Here is a 22,968-nt window from a genome sequence, read left to right on the forward strand (position 1 = left end):
GGAGGCACTGTTATATTACTGTGGGAGGCACTGTTATATTATTACTGTGGTAAGCACTGTCATATTATTACTGCGGTAGGCACTGTCATATTATTACTGCGGCAGGTACTGTTATATTATTACTGTGGGAGGCACTGTCATATTATTACTGCGGCAGGTACTGTTATATTATTACTGTGGGAGGCACTGTCATATTATTACTGCGTTATACACTGTTATATTATTAAACAACAACATGGAAAACCAGTGGTATTAACCACTGAGTCCAAAGAAGAGAACCATAAAATTATCACTAAAAAGACTATTTATTATTAACAAGAAATAAAACAAGGTTACAGAACTTATATTACACCAAGATACCCAAGGGGCCGAAAATACCCTAAAAAGGAATATGCATTGCCATAATATTCATTGCCACATTTAGTGAAAGCGAAAGATACACAACAATTTTAATAACCTAAATAAAATATATTGTATAGCCAGATCAACCTGATGCATGTCATTTGTGCATATAGTGATCCACTGTGCCCCTATGGGGAATACATAGTATGCTCTCAGGACATGCAGAATACAGGAATTACAAAGACCAAAGTGCAAAGTATAGGTTATCTCACCGCCGTAGTTTGTAAGTGAATAAAGGCTGCAGATCCTCGGTATCGGGTGATTCGGCGTTCCCCTGTCGCCCCGACGCGCGTTTCGCCCTTAGCTTCTTCCGGGGGCGTGCCCAAGGGATGAAAGGTGCGGCTATTTAAATGAGTGACGGCCAATGAACGTGCAAGGACAAAAACAGAGCTGTGATGTCAGTGTTTTTCTATTGGTACAGCCATATCCAAGATACCGGCCAATAGTTAACTACTGCCTGCGCTGTGTCTAGGTTACCATTAAACGGAAGTAACGACAAAGACCCGCTAATAAAACCCATGTACCATATAGACACCATAGTATAAAGTTGTCAGGCGTATAAGTGTTAGCGCACTACGAGTAGAATGTACGGCGCATGCGGTCAGCAGCATCAGCCATATAAAGGCACTTCTCTGATTGCGCTCCCTGTACCATGCACAATGATTTGCGCAGGCTCAGTATGGAGCGCTCCGAGAAATGCAAGGTGATCTGATGATCCACGCATGCGCTCCTTCTCTCTAGTGCCCTATGAAGACAAGTGCAGGGACGTGATATTAAAAGTGCTGAACCAATTAAGTACATTATAAAGCATAAAACGGTAGGTCTATATAAAGTGCCAAGTGATGGGAAAACTATGAATGTGCAAAAACAGGAATTTATTCCATATAAAGTGCATATATTAAAGTCACTATAAATTACTGAATAAACTAGGCACATAATAATACCATTAAAACACGATAATGACAGTGCTAAAAAAGGACTGAATACATACAATCCCTATAATCTCAAGTACAATAAAGTGCTAAAAAAGAGGACAAATTAAATACATAAGTGAAAAGGAACAATTATATACACATACATATATAACCACCCAACGTGTGTGTTATGATAAAATTCCTATAAGGTGACAATTCAGCCCATATATGGACTCAAAAGACATAGTCCATACTGAACCATATTGAAAAGACTATAATATGTTACTAAAAATCAGACAACCACACATCACAATAGCATATTCCGGATGCACCATAAAACCATATATTACAACAAATAGAAATGAAAATAGTCCCGATGTTTAAAAGACCCAGCCACCACTCATCAAAGCGGCGTATAGTGAATAAGTCCATATTGAACAAGATAAAAGTCCATGAAAAAAAATTATCTTCAGGAAAGTTCCAAAGGAAACGCCGGAATTGCTCTTTGCATGTCCGCGAAAGCACCAATTTCACCGCCACAGGATAAGCCAGGAGTGAAAGATCTCCATGAAAAAGCACCCATTAAATAGCCATAAAAAACTAGGATAAAAAAGACACTGATTAATAAACAGTACAATACATACAATACACGTAACTGCTAAAATTACATAATAATAAAATAACCCATCCCTAAAAAGATGCTTACAAAAGTTACACAAATTCAGTGGCCCACACTTCTACAGAAACGCTGCAAATCCCAAATTTTCATTAAGACCTCCTGGACTCAGGGTCCCCAACCTGTAAATCCACTTACTCTCTACTCGGGCTAGAATTCTACCCAAGTCTCCTCCCCGAGATCCAAGTATAACCTGATCTATTGCCTTAATCATCAAACCTCTCGCGTTGCATTCATGATAACTTTTGAAATGCCTAGGAAGACTCTTGAGAGAGGAAATTTCTTTAATAGTTTTAGCTTTCTCTATATCCCTAATGTGCTCACGAGTTCTTACCTTTAATTCCCTAGTGGTCAGGCCTATATAAACCTCCCCACAGGGACAGGTAGCGTGGTAGATGACTCCAACTGACGCACATGTGAGATATTGCCGGATAGTATAAGTGCGAGATCCATTCCAATTCTTAAAGGTTGTAGATTTATTATGATTGTAACAACCCTTACAAAGACCACAGGGAAATAAACCTGGCAATTCTTTCTGATTTACTTGTTTATTAGCTGTCCTTGTAGACTCATAGTGGCTATGGACCAATAGGTCCTTTAAATTGGCAGATCTTCTAGCCACAATTGATGGTTGTGTTGGAAGCATTCCTCTAAGGATCGGATCCACCATTAGTACCTCCCAATGCTTATAAACAATGTCCTTCAGATTTTTCCATTCTTTGTTAAATGTAGAAATGAACCGAACTTGGTTATTATTCTCTCTTGTTGTAGATCTTGACGTACGATATAATAGTTGATCTCTGGATGCTTTGGCAGCTCTTTGATAGCCTCTTTTTATAGCCCTTTTACTATAGCCTCTGTCCAGAAATCTACCAGTAAGATCAATGGCTTGTTTATTAAAATTTTCCTCATTTGAGCAAATACGTTTAGCTCGAAGATATTGGCCAATGGGAATCCCACGAATAATTGATGGTGGATGTGACGAATCTGCGGATAAAAAAGAATTTGTAGAAGTAGGTTTCCTGAATATATCCGTATTAATTCGCCCATCCGTATCCACACACATCTTAATGTCCAAAAAGTCCATTTCTCTTCCTGATTTAAAGGTAAGTTTTATGTTCAAGTTATTATCATTCAATTGTCTCATCAGAATGTTTAGTTCCTCAAGTGTGCCATCCCATAGGAAAAGGACATCATCAATGTACCTCATCCAGTTATGAACCTTGGACATACTCTGGATGAGGTCACTATGAAAGATGTCCATCTCCCAAGATCCCAAAAACAAATTGGCATATGAGGGGGCACATGAGGGCCCCATCGCAGTGCCCTGCAATTGTAGGTATATATGAGTGTTAAAAATGAACGCATTATGGGTTAATAAAAACTCCAAAAGTACCAAAAGAAGTTCAATCAACGGATCATCAAGGGAGCTTGAAGAGAGGAATCGTTTAACCGCCCTTAGACCATCTTGATGGCGGATAGAAGTATATAAAGATTCCACGTCGGCCGTTACAATGATCATACCCTCATCCAGGTATAATTGATCTAATCTCTGTAAGGCCGACGTGGTGTCCCTGATGTAAGAGGGTAAATTTGTAACTAAGGGTTTCAGGAAATGATCCACTATATTTGCAATCAATTCACACGGCCAGGGCCGGACTGGCCATAGGGCACTTCTGGCAAATGCCAGAAGGGCCGGTGCCAGTGGTGGGCCGCTCAATCCGCCGCCCCCGCCGTCGCATTCAACTATACCGGCGTATAGACGCCGGTACAGTTGAATGCAATGATGGAGGAGAGAGCGTCTACAGACGCTCCTCTCCCATCATTCCCCGCTCTGCCTCTGACACTGCGGGTGCGCGATGATGTCATATCATCGCGCACCTGCTGTGTCCCGGGCAGACTGCAGCTGCCGAGACAGGAGCAGGAACCAGGAAGCAACGCTGGGCACGAGGAGAGGTGAGGAGAGTTTTTTTTTTTCTGGACTGTGGGGCCATTCTCGGAGGAGGTGAGGGGAGGAAGAGAAGAGATGTGGGCTGTATATAGTTCTCTGTGGGCTGTGCTCTGTGCTGTATACTGCTGTGGGCTGTATATAGTTCTCTGTGGGCTGTGCTCTGTGCTGTATACTGCTGTGGGCTGTATATAGTTCTCTGTGGGCTGTGCTCTACACTACTGTGGGCTGTATATAGTACTCTGTGGGCTGTGCTCTGTGCTGTATACTGCTGTGGGCTGTATATAGCTCTCTGTGGGCTGTGCTCTGTGCTGTATACTGCTGTGGGCTGTATATAGCTCTCTGTGGGCTGTGCTGTATACTGCTGTGGGCTGTATATAGCTCTCTGTGGGCTGTGCTCTGTGCTGTATACTACTGTGTGCTCTGTGCTATATATAGTTCTCTGTGGGCTGTGCTCTGTGCTGTATACTGCTGTGGGCTGTATATAGTTCTCTGTGGGCTGTGCTCTGTGCTGTATACTGTTGTGGGCTGTGCTCTGTGCTGTATACTACTGTGTGCTCTGTGCTATATATAGTTCTCTGTGGGCTGTGCTCTGTGCTGTATACTGCTGTGGGCTGTATATAGTTCTGTGGGCTGTGCTCTGTGCTGTATACTGCTGTGGGCTGTATATAGTTCTCTGTGGGCTGTGCTCTGTGCTGTATACTGCTGTGGGCTGTATATAGCTCTCTGTGGGCTGTGCTCTGGGCTGTATACTGCTGTGGGCTGTATATAGCTCTCTGTGGGCTGTGCTCTGTGCTGTATACTGCTGTGGGCTGTATATAGCTCTCTGTGGGCTGTGCTCTGTGCTGTATACTGCTGTGGGCTGTATATAGCTCTCTGTGGGCTGTGCTCTGTGCTGTATACTACTGTGTGCTCTGTGCTATATATAGTTCTCTGTGGGCTGTGCTCTGTGCTGTATACTGCTGTGGGCTGTATATAGCTCTCTGTGGGCTGTGCTCTGTGCTGTATACTACTGTGTGCTCTGTGCTATATATAGTTCTCTGTGGGCTGTGCTCTGTGCTGTATACTGCTGTGGGCTGTATATAGTTCTCTGTGGGCTGTGCTGTATACTGCTGTGGGCTGTATATAGCTCTCTGTGGGCTGTGCTCTGTGCTGTATACTACTGTGTGCTCTGTGCTATATATAGTTCTCTGTGGGCTGTGCTCTGTGCTGTATACTGCTGTGGGCTGTATATAGTTCTCTGTGGGCTGTGCTCTGTGCTGTATACTACTGTGGGCTGTATATAGTTCTCTGTGGGCTGTGCTCTGTGCTGTATACTACTGTGGGCTGTATATAGCTCTCTGTGGGCTGTGCTCTGTGCTGTATGCTACTGTGGGCTGTATATAGTTCTCTGTGGGCTGTGCTCTGTGCTGTATATAGTTCTCTGTGGGCTGTGCTGTATACTACTGTGGGCTGTATATAGTTCTCTGTGGGCTGTGCTCTGTGCTGTATGCTACTGTGGGCTGTATATAGTTCTCTGTGGGCTGTGCTCTGTGCTGTATACTACTGTGGGCTGTATAGAGTTCTCTGTGGGCTGTGCTCTGTGCTGTATGCTACTGTGGGCTGTATATAGCTCTCTGTGGGCTGTGCTCTGTGCTGTATGCTACTGTGGGCTGTATATAGTTCTCTGTGGGCTGTGCTCTGTGCTGTATATAGTTCTCTGTGGGCTGTGCTCTGTGCTGTATACTACTGTGGGCTGTATATAGTTCTCTGTGGGCTGTGCTGTATATAGTACTCTGTGGGCTGTGCTGTATATAGTACTCTGTGGGCTGTGCTGTATATAGTACTCTGTGGGCTGTGCTGTATATAGTACTCTCTGGGCTGTGCTGTATATAGTTCTCTGTGGGCTGTGCTGTATATAGTTCTCTGTGGGCTGTGCTGTATATAGTTCTCTGTGGGCTGTGCTGTATATATTACTTTGTGGGCTGTGCTGTATTTATTACTTTGTGGGCTGTGCTGTATATATTACTCTGTGGGCTGTGCTGTATACTACTGTGTGGACTGTGCTGTATACTTCTACATGGGCTGTGCTGTATACTACTGTGTGGTCTGTGCTGTATACTACTGTGTGGTCTGTGCTGAATACTGCTGTGTGGGCTGTGTTATCTACTACGCGAGCTGTGCTATAGTATGCAGGCTGTGCTGTATACTATGCGGTTTGTGCTATATAATATGCGGGCTTTGCTATATACTATGGGGAGTATATTATATTCTATGGGGGAGGCCATGTTATGTACTATGTGGCTGTGTTATATACTATTGTGGGGGTATATTATATTCTATGGGGGAGGCTGCGTTATATACTATGGGGGGCTGCATTATATTCTATGGGGGGCTACATTATATATTATGGGGAGGTGGGCTGTATTATATTCTATGGGGGTTACATACTCTGGGGTGGCTGCATTATACTCTGTGGGGTGGCTGCATTATACTCTGGGGTGGCTGCATTATACTCTGGGGTGGCTGCATTATACTCTGGGGTGGCTGCATTATACTATATGTGGGCTGCATTATACTGTATCGAGGACTATGGGGAATACGTTATACTATATGAAGAACTATGGGGTGCATTATACTATGGGAAGTGAATTGTACTACATGGATGACTGTGGCGGTGCATTATACTATATGGAGCACTATGAGGATTGTATTATGCTATATGGAGGACTATGAGGATTGTATTATGCTATATGGAGGACTATGAGGAGTGTATTATACTATGTGGAGGACTGAGCAGTGTATTTTAATATATGGAGGACTATAGGGAGTGTATTATACTATATGGAGGACTATGGAGCACATTATAATATATGGAGGACTATGGGGTGTATTTTACTAAACAAGTAAAATGCTGCATATTCGGATTGTTTTTGCTGGAACAAAAAGCCTTGTTGTCAGCAGCACATTGCCAGTGTAAACTGTAGATGTGCTGCTGAAAACATGATACTGTATGGTGATCTATTAGTGATCGTTCTGTCTCATCATTATTCCTCAGCTGGTGGAAAGAGGCTGGGAAACAAGCGTTGAACAACTTCAGTATTGTCGATCAAACTCGTTTAGCGGCCTGAACTCAGCGCACGTAAATACAACAGAAAGGCTTCTGTGTGATGTGCAATATGTTAGCATTTGGGGACCCATTTTAAACTTTGCCTAGGGCCCCACTTTGCCTAAAACCGGCCCTGCCTACAAGTGTACAAAGATATTATACAGTCACCATGTGACAAGTGGGCCTGTGTAACTTCAAATGCCAGGGCTGAATTTTAGTCCCAGTCCGGCCCTGCACACGGCCCATCATTACCTGAAACTATAGGTCGACCAGGTGGATCTAAAGCATTCTTGTGAAGCTTAGGGATCAGGTAGAAAGTAGGAAGTTTAGGATGGTTCAGCCGTATATTATCCACCAACTTCTTGGAAACAATTCCCTGTATAAAAGCCTTATCAATGATGTCCAGTAAAGTTTTCTGGAAGGAAGACAAAGGGTTAAAAGTAAGACGTTTATAGCAAGTTGTATCATTGAGTAATTTATAGGCTTGTCTCTCATATTGATCTTTCGGTCAAATGACCAGGTTGCCGCCTTTATCGGCCGGCTTGTATACTACATCTGACCACTCCTTAAGCTCCTGTATAGCCTGGCGTTCCAACTTGGTTATATTAGAGACACTTTTTTGAGTTCTAGCTAATTCTTCAATGTCTCTTGATACCAATTTTACAAAGGTATCAACTGATGGGCATATACTAAGGGGAGGAAATTTCTTAGATTTAGAAAAAAGTTTTGGAGGGATAATACTAACCTCTGTCAAATTATTTTCCTCCTCCATCTTTTTAGGGATGGGTTATTTTATTATTATGTAATTTTAGCAGTTACGTGTATTGTATGTATTGTACTGTTTATTAAGCAGTGTCTTTTTTATCCTAGTTTTTTATGGCTATTTAATGGGTGCTTTTTCATGGAGATCTTTCACTCCTGGCTTATCCTGTGGCGGTGAAATTGGTGCTTTCGTGGATATGCAAAGAGCAATTCCGGGGTTTCCTTTGGAACTTTCCTGAAGATACTTTTTTTTCATGGACTTTTATCTTGTTCAATATGGACTTATTCACTATACGCCGCTTTGATGAGTGGTGGCTGGGTCTTTTAAACATCGGGACTATTTTCATTTCTATTTGTTGTAATATATGGTTTTATGGTGCATCCGGAATATGCTATTGTGATGTGTGGTTGTCTGATTTTTAGTAACATATTATAGTCTTTTCAATATGGTTCAGTATGGACTATGTCTTTTGAGTCCATATATGGGCTGAATTGTCACCTTATAGGAATTTTATCATAACACACACGTTGGGTGGTTATATATGTATGTGTATATAATTGTTCCTTTTCACTTATGTATTTAATTTGTCCTCTTTTTTAGCACTTTATTGTACTTGAGATTATAGGGATTGTATGTATTCAGTCCTTTTTTAGCACTGTCATTATCGTGTTTTAATGGTATTATTATGTGCCTAGTTTATTCAGTAATTTATAGTGACTTTAATATATGCACTTTATATGGAATAAATTCCTATTTTTGCAAATTCGTAGTTTTCCCATCACTTGGCACTTTATATAGACCTACCGTTTTATGCTTTATAATGTACTTAATTGGTCCAGCACTTTTAATATCACATCCCTGCACTTGTCTTCATAGGGCACTAGAGAGAAGGAGCGCATGCGTGGATCATCAGATCACCTTGCATTTCTCGGAGCGCTCCATACTGAGCCTGCGCAAATCATTGTGCATGGTACAGGGAGCGCAATCAGAGAAGTGCCTTTATATGGCTGATGCTGCTGACCGCATGCGCTGTACATTCTACTCGTAGTGCGCTAACACTTATACGCCTGACAACTTTATACTATGGTGTCTATATGGTACATGGGTTTTATTAGCGGGTCTTTGTCGTTACTTCCGTTTAATGGTAACCTAGACACAGCGCAGGCAGTAGTTAACTATTGGCCGGTATCGGATATGGCTGTACCAATAGAAAAACACTGACATCACAGCTCTGTTTTTGTCCTTGCACGTTCATTGGCCGTCACTCATTTAAATAGCCGCACCTTTCATCCCTTGGGCACGCCCCCAGAAGAAGCTAAGGGCGAAACGCGTGTCGGGGCGACAGGGGAACGCCGAATCACCCGATACCGAGGATCTGCAGCCTTTATTCACTTACAAACTACGGCGGTGAGATAACCTATACTTTGCACTTTAGTCTTTGTAATTCCTGTATTCTGCATGTCCTGAGAGCATACTATGTATTCCCCATAGGGGCACAGTGGATCACTATATGCACAAATGACATGCATCAGGTTGATCTGGCTATACAATATATTTTATTTAGGTTATTAAAATTGTTGTGTATCTTTCGCTTTCACTAAATGTGGCAATGAATATTATGGCAATGCATATTCCTTTTTAGGGTATTTTCGGCCCCTTGGGTATCTTGGTGTAATATAAGTTCTGTAACCTTGTTTTATTTCTTGTTAATAATAAATAGTCTTTTTAGTGATAATTTTATGGTTCTCTTCTTTGGACTCAGTGGTTAATACCACTGGTTTTCCATGTTGTTGTTTTGTATATTTTGAAGTGCCATATGGTAATATTGGACATATTATTGAAAAAGATAACTGTTATATTATTACTGTGGGAGGCACTGTTATATTATTACTGTGGGAGGCACTGTTATATTATTACTGCGGTATACACTGTTATATTATTACTGTGGGAGGCACTGTTATATTATTACTGTGGGAGGCACTGTTATATTATTACTGCCGTAGGCACTGTTATATTAGTACTGCGGGAGGCACTGTTATATTAGTACTGTGGGAGGCACTGTTATATTAGTACTGTGGGAGGCACTGTTATATTAGTACTGCCGTAGGCACTGTTATATTATTACTGCCGTAGGCACTGTTATATTATTACTGCTGTAGGCACTGTTATATTATTACTGCGGTATACACTGTTATATTATTACTGCGGTAGGCACTGTTATATTGTTACTGTGGGAGGCACTGTTATATTATTACTGCGGTATACACTGTTATATTATTACTGCGGTATACACTGTTATATTATTACTGTGGGAGGCACTGTTATATTATTACTGCGGTATACACTGTTATATTATTACTGTGGGAGGCACTGTTATATTATTACTGTGAGAGACAGTGTTATATTATTACTGTGGGAGACAGTGTTATATTATTACTGTGGGAGGCACTGTTATATTGTTACTGTGGGAGGCACTGTTATATTATTACTGTGGGAGGCACTGTTATATTATTACTGTGAGAGACAGTGTTATATTATTACTGTGGGAGACAGTGTTATATTATTACTGTGGGAGGCACTGTTATATTGTTACTGCGGTATACACTGTTATATTATTACTGTGGGAGGTACTGTTATATTATTACTGTGGGAGGCACTGTTATATTGTTACTGCGGTATACACTGTTATATTATTACTGTGGGAGGTACTGTGATATTGTTACTGCGGGAGGCACTGTTATATTATTACTGCGGGAGGCACTGTTATATGATTACTGCGGCAGGCACTGTCATATTATTACTGCGGGAGGCACTGTTATATTATTACTGCGGGAGGCACTGTTATATTGTTACTGCGGTATACACTGTTATATGATTACTGCGGCAGGCACTGTCATATTATTACTGCCGTAGGCACTGTCATATTATTACTGCCATAGGCACTGTCATATTATTACTGTGGGAGGCACTGTCATATTATTACTGTGGGAGGCACTGTCATATTATTACTGTGGGAGGCACTGTCATATTATTACTGTAATATAAACTTATCACTCTCACCCACAAAGCGCTCCATGGCTCAGCACCACCCTACATCTCCTCCCTCGTCTCTATCCCCCCTACTCGTGCCCTCCGTTTCGCTAACATCCTTAAGGGTATGTGTCCACGTTCAGGATTGCATCAGGATTTGGTCAGGATTTTCCATCAGTATTTGTAAGCCAAAACCAGGAGTGGAACAATTAGAGGAAAAGTATAATAGAAACATATGCACCACTTCTGTATTTATCACCCACTCCTGGTTTTGGCTTACAAACACTGACGTATAATCCTGACCAAATCCTGATGCAATCCTGAACGTGGACACATACCCTAATAATCCAAAATTTCACACTCCTGTCTCCAAGACTTCTCTCGAGCTGCGCCACTTTTATGGAACACACTTTTTTTGGTCACCGCAACATAGCAATAAAATGCAATAATGGGTGATCAAACCATCATATATAACCCAAAATGGCATCAATGAAAAAAGTCAGATCCACATGCAAAAAATAAGCCCCAGATCCTGAAAGATGGAGCAGCTATTGGTCTGGGAAAATGGCGCCATTTTTTTAACCTCTTAAATAAAAAAGAAAGTAGACATGTTTGGTGTCTGTGAACTTGTAATGACCTGGAGAATCATAATGGCCGGTCAGTTTTAGCATTTAGTGAACATGGTAAAAAAAAACCAATTGTGGGATTGCACTTTTTTTGCAATTTCAAAACAATTGGAATTTTTTTTCTCGTTTTCCAGTACACGATATGGTAAAATCAATGGTGACGTTCAAAAGTACAACTTGTCCCACAGAAAACAAGCCCTCACATGGCCATATTGACAGAAAACTAAAGTTATGGCTCTGGGAAGAAGGGGAGCAAAAAATGAAAATGCAAAAACAGAATATCCCAGGGGGCTGAAGGGGTTAAGAGTGTCGAAAAAACGCACTTATTTATCTGGTTTATTGCCTCACTTATGTAACTATTCGGCTGCCATCACACAGCAGTATTTGGTCAGTATTTTACATCAGTATTTATAAGCCAAAACCAGGAGTGGAACAATTAGAGGAAAAGTATAATAGAAACATATGCACCACTTCTGCATTTATCACCCACTCCTGGTTTTGGCTTACAAATACTGAGGTAAAATACTGACCAAATACTGAGCGTGTGACGGCAGCCGAATAGTTACCCTTACACAGCATCTATGTACACAGGATAGGATTAGATACACAGCTCAGCAGACAGTATCACACAGGATAGGATTAGATACACAGCTCAGCAGACAGTATCACACAGGATAGGATTAGTTACACAGCTCAGCAGACAGTATCACACAGGATAGGATTAGTTACACAGCTCAGCAGACAGTATCACACAGGATAGGATTAGTTACACAGCTCAGCAGACAGTATCACACAGGATAGGATTAGATACACAGCTCAGCAGACAGTATCACACAGGATAGGATTAGTTACACAGCTCAGCAGACAGTATCACACAGGATAGGATTAGATACACAGCTCAGCAGACAGTACCACACAGGATAGGATTAGATACACAGCTCAGCAGTCAGTGTCACACAGGATAGGATTAGATACACAGCTCAGCAGACAGTACCACACAGGATAGGATTAGATACACAGCTCAGCAGACAGTATCACACAGGATAGGATTAGATACACAGCTCAGCAGACAGTGTCACACAGGAGAGGATTAGATACACAGCTCAGCAGACAGTACCACACAGGATAGGATTAGATACACAGCTCAGCAGACAGTATCACACAGGATAGGATTAGTTACACAGCTCAGCAGACAGTATCACACAGGATAGGATTAGATACACAGCTCAGCAGACAGTGTCACACAGGAGAGGATTAGATACACAGCTCAGCAGACAGTACCACACAGGATAGGATTAGATACACAGCTCAGCAGACAGTACCACACAGGATAGGATTAGATACACAGCTCAGCAGACAGTGTCACACAGGATAGGATTAGATACACAGCTCAGCAGTCAGTGTCACACAGGATAGGATTAGATACACAGCTCAGCAGACAGTGTCACACAGGATAGGATTAGATATACAGCTCAGCAGACAGTATCACACAGGATAGGATTAGTTACACAGCTCAGCAGACAGTATCACACAGGATAGGATTAGTTACACAGCTCAGCAGACAGTATCACACAGGATAGGATTAGATACACAGCTCAGCAGACAGTATCACACAGGATAGGATTAGATACACAGCTCAGCAGACAGTATCACACAGGATAGGATTAGATACACAGCTCAGCAGACAGTGTCACACAGGATAGGATTAGATACACAGCTCAGCAGACAGTATCACACAGGATAGGATTAGATACACAGCTCAGCAGACAGTGTCACACAGGATAGGATTAGATACACAGCTCAGCAGACAGTATCACACAGGATAGGATTAGATACACAGCTCAGCAGACAGTGTCACACAGGATAGGATTAGATACACAGCTCAGCAGACAGTACCACACAGGATAGGATTAGGTACACAGCTCAGCAGTCAGTGTCACACAGGATAGGATTAGATACACAGCTCAGCAGACAGTGTCACACAGGATAGGAATAGATACACAGCTCAGCAGTCAGTGTCACACAGGATAGGATTAGATACACAGCTCAGCAGACAGTACCACACATGATAGGGTCAGATACACAGCTCAGCAGACAGTGTCACACAGGATAGGATTAGATACACAGCTCAGCAGTCAGTGTCACACAGGATAGGATTAGATACACGGCTCAGCAGACAGTATCACACATGATAGGGTCAGATACACAGCTCAGCAGACAGTGTCACACAGGATAGGATTAGATACACAGCTCAGCAGTCAGTGTCACACAGGATAGGATTAGATACACGGCTCAGCAGACAGTATCACACATGATAGGGTCAGATACACAGCTCAGCAGACAGTGTCACACAGGATAGGATTAGATACACAGCTCAGCAGTCAGTATCACACGATAGGATTAGATACACAGCTCAGCAGACAGTATCACACAGGATAGGGTCAGATAAACAGCTCAGCTATTTACCTATTGTACATACTGCATACAATGGGTTATTAGCACTTGGCCTCCTCCTGTGTTGTGCTGACAGGAATAATTGGCCGATTGAATCCAGGATACTAACGGTTAACCATGCTGCAGTGTTGTGCTCCAGAACAGGTGGCTGGATGGACAGCAGATTTAGCCAATAAGACGTGAGGGAGGTTATGAGGTGGCCAATCAGCTGCAAGACCCACCCCGGAAACGTCTTTAGTTTGCGGAGTAGATACACGTGGTGCTAATCGGCTTCAAGTTCTCAGGTGCGTGGCGGGAAGAGGGACAAACCATAACACATGGAGGGGAGTGATACTGTGTATAGGTGACAGTGGGGGCAGTGACTGCGGAGTGATACTGTGTATAGGTGACAGTGGGGGCAGTGACTGCGGAGTGATACTGTGTATAGGTGACAGTGGGGGCAGTGACTGCGGAGTGATACTGTGTATAGGTGACAGTGGGGGCAGTGACTGCAGAGTGATAATGTGTATAGGTGACAGTGGGGGGCAGTGACTGCGGAGTGATACTGTGTATAGGTGACAGTGGGGGGCAGTGACTGCGGAGTGATACTGTGTATAGGTGACAGTGGGGGCAGTGACTGCAGAGTGATAATGTGTATAGGTGACAGTGGGGGGCAGTGACTGCAGAGTGATAATGTGTATAGGTGACAGTGGGGGGCAGTGACTGCGGAGTGATACTGTGTATAGGTGACAGGGAGGGCAGTGACTGCGGAGTGATACTGTGTATAGGTGACAGTGGGGGCAGTGACTGCGGAGTGATACTGTGTATAGGTGACAGTGGGGGAAGTTACTGCGGAGTGATACTGTGTATAGGTGACAGGGAGGGCAGTGACTGCGGAGTGATACTGTGTATAGGTGACAGTGGGGGCAGTGACTGCGGAGTGATACTGTGTATAGGTGACAGTGGGGGCAGTGACTGCGGAGTGATACTGTGTATAGGTGACAGTGGGGGCAGTGACTGCGGAGTGATACTGTGTATAGGTGACTGGGGGGCAGTGACTGCGGAGTGATACTGTGTATAGGTGACAGGGAGGGCAGTGACTGCGGAGTGATACTGTGTATAGGTGACAGTGGGGGCAGTGACTGCGGAGTGATACTGTGTATAGGTGACAGTGAGGGCAGTGACTGCGGAGTGATATGATACTGTGTATAGGTGACAGTAGGGGGCAGTGACTGCGGAGTGATACTGTGTATAGGTGACAGTGAGGGCAGTGACTGCGGAGTGATACTGTGTATAGGTGACAGTGGGGGGCAGTGACTGCGGAGTGATACTGTGTATAGGTGACTGGGAGGGCAGTGACTGCGGAGTGATACTGTGTATAGGTGACAGTGGGGGCAGTGACTGCGGAGTGATACTGTGTATAGGTGACAGTGGGGGAAGTTACTGCGGAGTGATACTGTGTATAGGTGACAGGGAGGGCAGTGACTGCGGAGTGATACTGTGTATAGGTGACAGTGGGGGCAGTGACTGCGGAGTGATACTGTGTATAGGTGACAGTGGGGGCAGTGACTGCGGAGTGATACTGTGTATAGGTGACTGGGGGGCAGTGACTGCGGAGTGATACTGTGTATAGGTGACAGGGAGGGCAGTGACTGCGGAGTGATACTGTGTATAGGTGACAGTGGGGGCAGTGACTGCGGAGTGATACTGTGTATAGGTGACAGTGAGGGCAGTGACTGCGGAGTGATACTGTGTATAGGTGACAGTGGGGGGCAGTGACTGCGGAGTGATACTGTGTATAGGTGACAGTGGTGGGCAGTGACTGCGGAGTGATACTGTGTATAGGTGACAGTAGGGGGCAGTGACTGCGGAGTGATACTGTGTATAGGTGACAGGGAGGGCAGTGACTGCGGAGTGATACTGTGTATAGGTGACAGTGGGGGGCAGTGACTGCGGAGTGATACTGTGTATAGGTGACAGTGGGGGCAGTGACTGCGGAGTGATACTGTGTATAGGTGACAGTGGGGGGCAGTGACTGCGGAGTGATACTGTGTATAGGTGACAGTGGGGGCAGTGACTGCGGAGTGATACTGTGTATAGGTGACAGTAGGGGGCAGTGACTGCGGAGTGATACTGTGTATAGGTGACAGTGGGGGCAGTGACTGCGGAGTGATACTGTGTATAGGTGACAGTAGGGGGCAGTGACTGCGGAGTGATACTATGTATAGGTGACAGGGAGGGCAGTGACTGCGGAGTGATACTGTGTATAGGTGACAGTGGGGGGCAGTGACTGCGGAGTGATACTGTGTATAGGTGACAGTGGGGGGCAGTAACTGCGGAGTGATACTGTGTATAGGTGACAGGGAGGGCAGTGACTGCGGAGTGATACTGTGTATAGGTGACAGTGGGGGGCAGTGACTGCGGAGTGATACTGTGTATAGGTGACAGTGGGGGGCAGTGACTGCGGAGTGATACTGTGTATAGGTGACAGGGAGGGCAGTGACTGCGGAGTGATACTGTGTATAGGTGACAGTGGGGGGCAGTGACTGCGGAGTGATACTGTGTATAGGTGACAGTGGGGGGCAGTAACTGCGGAGTGATACTGTGTATAGGTGACAGGGAGGGCAGTGACTGCGGAGTGATACTGTGTATAGGTGACAGGGAGGGCAGTGACTGCGGAGTGATACTGTGTATAGGTGACAGTGGGGGGCAGTGACTGCGGAGTGATACTGTGTATAGGTGACAGTGGGGGGCAGTGACTGCGGAGTGATACTGTGTATAGGTGACAGTGGGGGGCAGTGACTGCGGAGTGATACTGTGTATAGGTGACAGGGAGGGCAGTGACTGCGGAGTGATACTGTGTATAGGTGACAGTGGGGGCAGTGACTGCGGAGTGATACTGTGTATAGGTGACAGTGGGGGCAGTGATTGCTGAGTGATACTGTGTATAGGTGACAGTGGGGGCAGTGACTGCGGAGTGATACTGTGTATAGGTGACAGTGGGGGCAGTGACTGCGGAGTGATACTGTGTATAGGTGACAGTGGGGGCAGTGACTGCGGAGTGATACTGTGTATAGGTGACAGTGGGGGCAGTGACTGCGGAGTGATACTGTGTATAGGTGACAGTGGGGGCAGTGACTGCGGAGTGATACTGTGTATAGGTGACAGTGGGGGCAGTGACTGTACATACATTAATGAGCAGCAATTTTTCCTTGCCTTCATGTTTTGTAAACAAAGCGTTTCTCAGTAATAGAAGGGTTAGTAGTTTTATTTTTTATCTGATAACAAAATGCAAAGTGAAAGAACTTGTGTAATAGAGGGGTGACAAGGACACTAAACTTCAGGAGGGCAAATTTCCAACGGATGAGAGAGGATCTTGGTGCAATTAACTGGGACGATATCCTGAGACATAAAAATACACAAAGAAAATGGGAGACGTTTATTAGCATCCTGGATAGGACCTGTGCACAGTATATACCGTATGGGAATAAACATACTAGAAATAGGAGGAAACCAATATGGCTAAATAGAGCTGTAAGGGGCGCAATAAGGGACAAAAAGAAAGCATTTAGAGAATTAAAGGAAGTAGGTAGTGAGGAGGCATTAAATAAATACAGAAAATTAAATAAATTCTGTAAAAAGCAAATCAAGGCAGCAAAGATTGAGACAGAGAGACACATTGCCAGAGAGAGCAAAAATAACCCCAAAATATTCTTTAACTACATAAATAGTAAGAAACTAAAAAATGATAGTGTTGGCCCCCTTAAAAATAGTCTGGGTGAAATGGTGGATGAGGATGAGGAAAAAGCCAATATGCTAAATGACTTTTTTTCATCAGTATTTACAAAAGAAAATCCCATGGCAGCCAATATGACTAGTGATAAAAATTCCCAATTAAATGTCACCTGCTTAACCCAGCAGGAAGTACGGCGGCGTCTAAAAATCACTAAAGGTACCGTCGCACTAAGCGACGCTGCAGCGATGCAGACAACGATGCCGATCGCTGCAGCGTCGCTGTTTGGTCGCTGGAGAGCTGTCACACAGACCACTCTCCAGCGACCAACGATGCCGAGGTCCCCGGGTAACCAGGGTAAACATCGGGTTACTAAGCGCAGGGCCGCGCTTAGTAACCCGATGTTTACCCTGGTTACCAGTGTAAAATGTGAAAAAAACCAAACACTACATACTTACATTCGCGTCCCCCGGCGTCCGCTTCCTGCACTGACTGAGCGCCAGCCCTAACAGCAGAGCGGTGACGTCACCGCTGTGCTGTACTTTCACTTTCACTTTACGGCGCTCAGTCAGTGTGGGAAGCGGACGCCGGGGGACGCGAAGGTGAGTATGTAGTTTGTTTTTTTTACATTTTACACTGGTAACCAGGGTAAACATCGTGTTACTAAGCGCGGCCCTGCGCTTAGTAACCCGATGTTTCCCCTCGTGTTACCAGTGTAAAACATCGCTGGTATCGTTGCTTTTGGTGTCAAACACGACGATACACGCCGGTCTGACGACCAAATAAAGTTCTGAACTTTGTTCAACGGCTAGCGATATCACAGCAGGATCCTGATCGCTGCTGCGTGTCAAACTAAACGATATCGCTAGCCAGGACGCTGCAACGTCACGGATCGCTAGCGATATCGTTTAGTGTGACGGTACCTTAAAACTGACAAATCTCGGGGCCCGGATGGGATACACCCCCGAGTACTGCAGGAACTAAGTACAGTCATTGATAGACCATTATTTTTAATCTTTAAAGAGTCCATAATAACAGGGTCTGTACCACAGGACTGGCGTATAGCAAATGTGGTGCCAATATTCAAAAAAGGGGCAAAAACTGAACTCGGAAATTATAGGCCAGTAAGTTTAACCTCTACTGTGGGTAAAATCCTGGAGGGCATTCTAAGGGATGCTATACTGGAGTATCTGAAGAGGAATAACCTCATGACCCAGTATCAGCACGGGTTTACTAGGGACCGTTCATGTCAGACTAATTTGATCAGCTTCTATGAAGAGGTAAGTTCCGGACTGGACCAAGGGAACCCAGTAGATGTAGTGTATATGGACTTTTCAAAAGCTTTTGATATGGTGCCACACAAAAGGTTGTTACATAAAATGAGAATAATGGGGATAGGGGAAAATATGTGCAAGTGGGTTGAGAGCTGGCTCAGGGATAGGAAACAAAGGGTGGTTATTAATGGAGCACACTCGGACTGGGTCGCGGTTAGCAGTGGGGTACCACAGGGGTCAGTATTGGGCCCTCTTCTTTTTAACATATTAATAACCTTGTAGGGGGCATTCAGAGTAGAATTTCAATATTTGCAGATGACACTAAACTCTGCAGGGTAATCAATACAGGGGAGGACAATTTTATATTACAGGATGATTTATGTAAACTAGAAGCTTGGGCTGATAAATGGCAAATGAGCTTTAATGGGGATAAATGTAACGTCATGCACTTGGGTAGAAGTAATAAGATGTATAACTATGTGCTTAATTCTAAAACTCTGGGCAATGAAAAAGACCTGGGAGTATGGGTGGATGACAAACTCATATTCAGTGGCCAGTGTCAGGCAGCTGCTACAAAGGCAAATAAAATAATGGGATGCATTAAAAGAGGCATAGATGCTCATGAGGAGAACATAATTTTACCTCTATACAAGACACTAGTTCGACCACACTTAGAATACTGTGCACAGTTCTGGTCTCCGGTGTATAAGAAAGACATAGCTGAACTAGAGCGGGTGCAGAGAAGAGCGACCAAGGTTATTAGAGGACTGGGGGGTCTGCAATACCAAGATAGGTTATTACACTTGGGGCTATTTAGTTTGGAAAAACGAAGGCTAAGGGGTGATCTTATGTTAATGTATAAATATATGAGGGGACAGTACAAAGACCTTTCTGATGATCTTTTTAATCATAGACCTGAGACAGGGACAAGGGGGCATCCTCTACGTCTGGAGGAAAAAAGGTTTAAGCATAATAACAGACGCGGATTCTTTACTGTAAGAGCAGTGAGACTATGGAACTCTCTGCCGTATGATGTTGTAATGAGTGATTCATTACTTAAATATAAGAGGGGACTGGATACCTTTCTGGAAAAGTATAATGTTACAGGGTATATACACTAGATTCCTTAATAGGGCGTTGATCCAGGGAACTAGTCTGATTGCCGTATGTGGGGTCGGGAAGGAATTTTTTTCCCCAATGTGGAGCTTACTCTTTGTCACATGGTTTTTTTTTGCCTTCCTCTGGATCAACATGTTAGGGCATGTTAGGTTAGGCTATGGGCTGAACTAGATGGACTTAGGCTACGTTCACATTTGCGTTGTGCGCCGCAGCGTCGGCGCCGCAGCGCACAACGCAAACAAAAACGCGGCAAAACGCATGCTAAAACGCTGCGTTTTGCGCCGCATGCGTCGTTTTTGGCCGAAAGTTGGACGCAAAAAAAATGCAACTTGATGCGCTTCTTGCGTCCAACGCTTGCGGCCATGCGGCGCAAAACGCAGCACAACGCATGTCCATGCGCCCCCATGTTAAATATAGGGGCGCATGACGCATGCGGCGCCCGACGCTGCGGCGCTGACCGCAAATGTGAACGTAGCCTTAGAGTCTTCCTTCAACCTTCAGCAGCAGGGCCCTCATTCCTCCTGGTATCTGTTTTGAACTGTGATTTCTGTTATGCTGTAATGTCTGTTGTCTGTATAAGTCCCCTCTATAAGTTGTAAAGCGCTGCGGAATATGTTGGCGCTATATAAATAAAATTATTATTATTATTATTATTAACCTTAATAACTATGTAACTTAACAGAAATCTAAATCCAATGAGTAGGTGTAGGTCGCCTCTTGTGTTCCTTTAGTTATACTCAGAGTTATGGATGATTTAGGGGTATAGACAGGTGTATAATTAACTGATACCAAACAGATGATGATCATACTTTCCATATGTAGTTTGTGATAATAAATAACAGCTGTGTAGGAACCTTAAACTGGGTGAGGAACAGCTAATCTCCTATGAAGGTGAGGTTGTGGATGACAGAGTTGACCCCAAACATCCAGCCAATGTCATTAATAAGAGTCCTGGAAGTGATGATCCGGCCCCACGGAGCCCCGATCTCACGTCATCCAGTTTGTCTGGGATCACATGAAGAGACAGAAGGATTTGTACATGTGAGGCTACTTTCACACTAGTCCGTCAGTACGGGCTGTCGGCCCGACGTACCGACGGACAGTGTGTTACGTAGCACAACGGGGGCAGCGGATGCAGTTTTTCAACGCATCTGCTGCCCCATTGTAATGTCCGGGGAAGAGGGGGCGGAGTTCCGGCCGCGACGCACAAAAAAACGTTACATGTAACTTTTTTGTGCCGACGGTTCGCCAAAACACGACGCATCCGTCGCACGACAGATGCGAGGTGTGGCCATACGTCGCAATGCGTCGCTAGTGTAAGTCTATGGGGAAAAAATGCATCCTGCAGACAACTTTGCAGGATGCGTTTTTTTCTCCTAAATGACGCATTGCGACGTACTGCAAACGACGCTAGTGGGAAAGTAGCCTGAAATCCACAGAAGATCTGGGGTCAGTTCTCCAAGATGTTTGGAACAACCTCCTGCCGAGCTCCTTCATAACCTGTGTACACGTGACAAGTACCGAGAAGAAGTAATGGAGGCAAAGGGCGGTCACCGCATACTGATGGGATTTAGATTTCACTTTTGTTCCTTCACTGTTATTTTTTAGTTTTTTTAATTACTAATTTTCTTACTTTGCAGCATTTTTTTCCCCACACTTGCCTAAAACCTTTGTACAGCAGCCACATGAAGGAGTCTGGAAGCAGTTCGCCAGTGGCAGATTTGGAGACCAATCCGCCAGCTGACGTGGTATGTGCGCCCCCTAATGGACTGTTCTGTGTGTAAAAAATCTAGACCCTGCCCCCCCCCTGCCCAAACCCAAACAAGTGAACAACCATCCTTGATCTGCCCCATTCTGCTTCCAGGAAAGTGGGTCATGGTTCATGTTTGTTCTGGGGAGGGGGCCTGTATCCCCACAGTGTCCTTTGCTCAGCATTGTCCAGTCATCTGCTGACCCATTCAGGTTGCTACTTTGTCCTCTGTGATGCCATATTGAGGTGATGTGGGATTGGATAATATAGGGGCGCACAGCTGTTCATTGACCCCCGTTTTCTCCTCGACTTCTCATCTTGGAGCCCCCAGTAAGATTGATTTGTTCACCTGAAGGGGAAGATTCATCGAAACTGTCAAAATATAGAACAGGGTTTGTTGCCCATAGTGACCTACCACAGCGCAGCTTTCTTTTTTGAAGAGCAGAATTTGGAATGAAAGCTGCACTATGATTGGTTGCTAATAATGTCCCCTTTTGTGTATATTTTATACCAGACCTTGTTTTATCGGTCCCTCCAGATTTGGGGGGCGGTCCGTAACGGTTCCTGTCAGTACGGGGTGTTGTGGGGAGCAGGTGGCGCTCGCTGCATCAGTCTCATCTCTCTCTTGTTACAGTCGGTAGTGGTCCCCGTGTACAATGCCGCGCTCTGGCTGCACGACTGCTTGGCGTCTGTCTCCCAGCAGGATTTCAACGGCGGCCTGGAAGTCTCCATTTACAATGACGGCAGCACGGTGAGTAGCCATGTACATGTGTGCTCCACCCCACCTCCCTCGCAACCTGTCATCCAGGACAGCTGCACGCTGGGACTTGTAGTTCTGCCCTCACACCCCCTCTTCCAGGACGCTGAGCTACAAGGAGCCAGACATCTGCATGCTGGGACTTGTAGTTCTGCCCTCACACCCAGTCTTCCAGGACGCTGAGCTACGGGGAGTCCAACAGGTGCCTGCTGGGACTTGTAGTTATACCATCCCACCTGGTCATCCAGGACGCTTGGCCTTGAGGAGTCTGACAGCTGCACGCTGGGACTTGTAGTTATACCATCCCACCCACCCATCCAGGATGCTGAGCTATGAGGAGCCTGACAGCTGCACGCTGGGATTTACAGTTCTACCCTCAGACTCAGTCATCCAGGACGCTGAGCTACGGGGAGTCCAACAGGTGCCTGCTGGGACTTGTAGTTTTGTGACCCTGG

General features: G+C 44.7%; 2 protein-coding genes across 4 annotated transcripts in view; one reads left to right on the plus strand and one right to left on the minus strand.

Moving 5' to 3' along the window:
• Positions 1-289: 289 nt before the first annotated feature.
• On the minus strand, positions 290-7,800 carry LOC143768136 (uncharacterized). The gene is made up of 4 exons (XM_077256823.1): positions 7,774-7,800; positions 7,281-7,443; positions 2,327-2,979; positions 290-1,916 (listed from the first exon to the last, which is right to left on the minus strand). The coding sequence occupies exons 1-4, from the start codon at positions 7,798-7,800 to the stop codon at positions 1,899-1,901; spliced, it is 861 nt and encodes a 286-aa protein (XP_077112938.1). The 3' UTR covers positions 290-1,898.
• A 6,322-nt stretch (positions 7,801-14,122) lies between these two features.
• Positions 14,123-22,968, plus strand: part of QTGAL (queuosine-tRNA galactosyltransferase) — a 190,225-nt gene continuing 181,379 nt past the window's right edge. The window contains exons 1-3 of one of the 3 annotated variants that reach the window (XM_077253589.1): positions 14,123-14,185; positions 21,647-21,754; positions 22,391-22,507. In XM_077253589.1, the coding sequence (XP_077109704.1) occupies positions 21,692-21,754; positions 22,391-22,507 (180 nt within the window). In that variant the 5' untranslated portion in view covers positions 14,123-14,185; positions 21,647-21,691. The remainder of the gene's footprint in view (positions 14,186-21,646; positions 21,755-22,390; positions 22,508-22,968) is intronic. The other 2 variants (XM_077253590.1, XM_077253591.1) reach the window with 2 other exon arrangements.

The sequence above is a fragment of the Ranitomeya variabilis genome, chromosome 4, assembly GCF_051348905.1.
Source record: "Ranitomeya variabilis isolate aRanVar5 chromosome 4, aRanVar5.hap1, whole genome shotgun sequence".
NCBI lineage: Eukaryota > Metazoa > Chordata > Amphibia > Anura > Dendrobatidae > Ranitomeya > Ranitomeya variabilis.

What these genes read in the sequence shown, in the direction of transcription:
- LOC143768136 (XM_077256823.1), bottom strand. Translation starts at nt 7,800, where the DNA reads ATGGAGGAGGAAAATAATTTGACAGAG. An exon ending in AGGAAAATAATTTGACAGAG is followed by an intron (nt 7,444 to 7,773) that starts GTTAGTATTATC and finishes TCTTCCTTCCAG; the next exon opens with AAAACTTTACTGGACATCAT. An exon ending in TGGTCGACCTATAGTTTCAG is followed by an intron (nt 2,980 to 7,280) that starts GTAATGATGGGC and finishes TTTTATCCGCAG; the next exon opens with ATTCGTCACATCCACCATCA.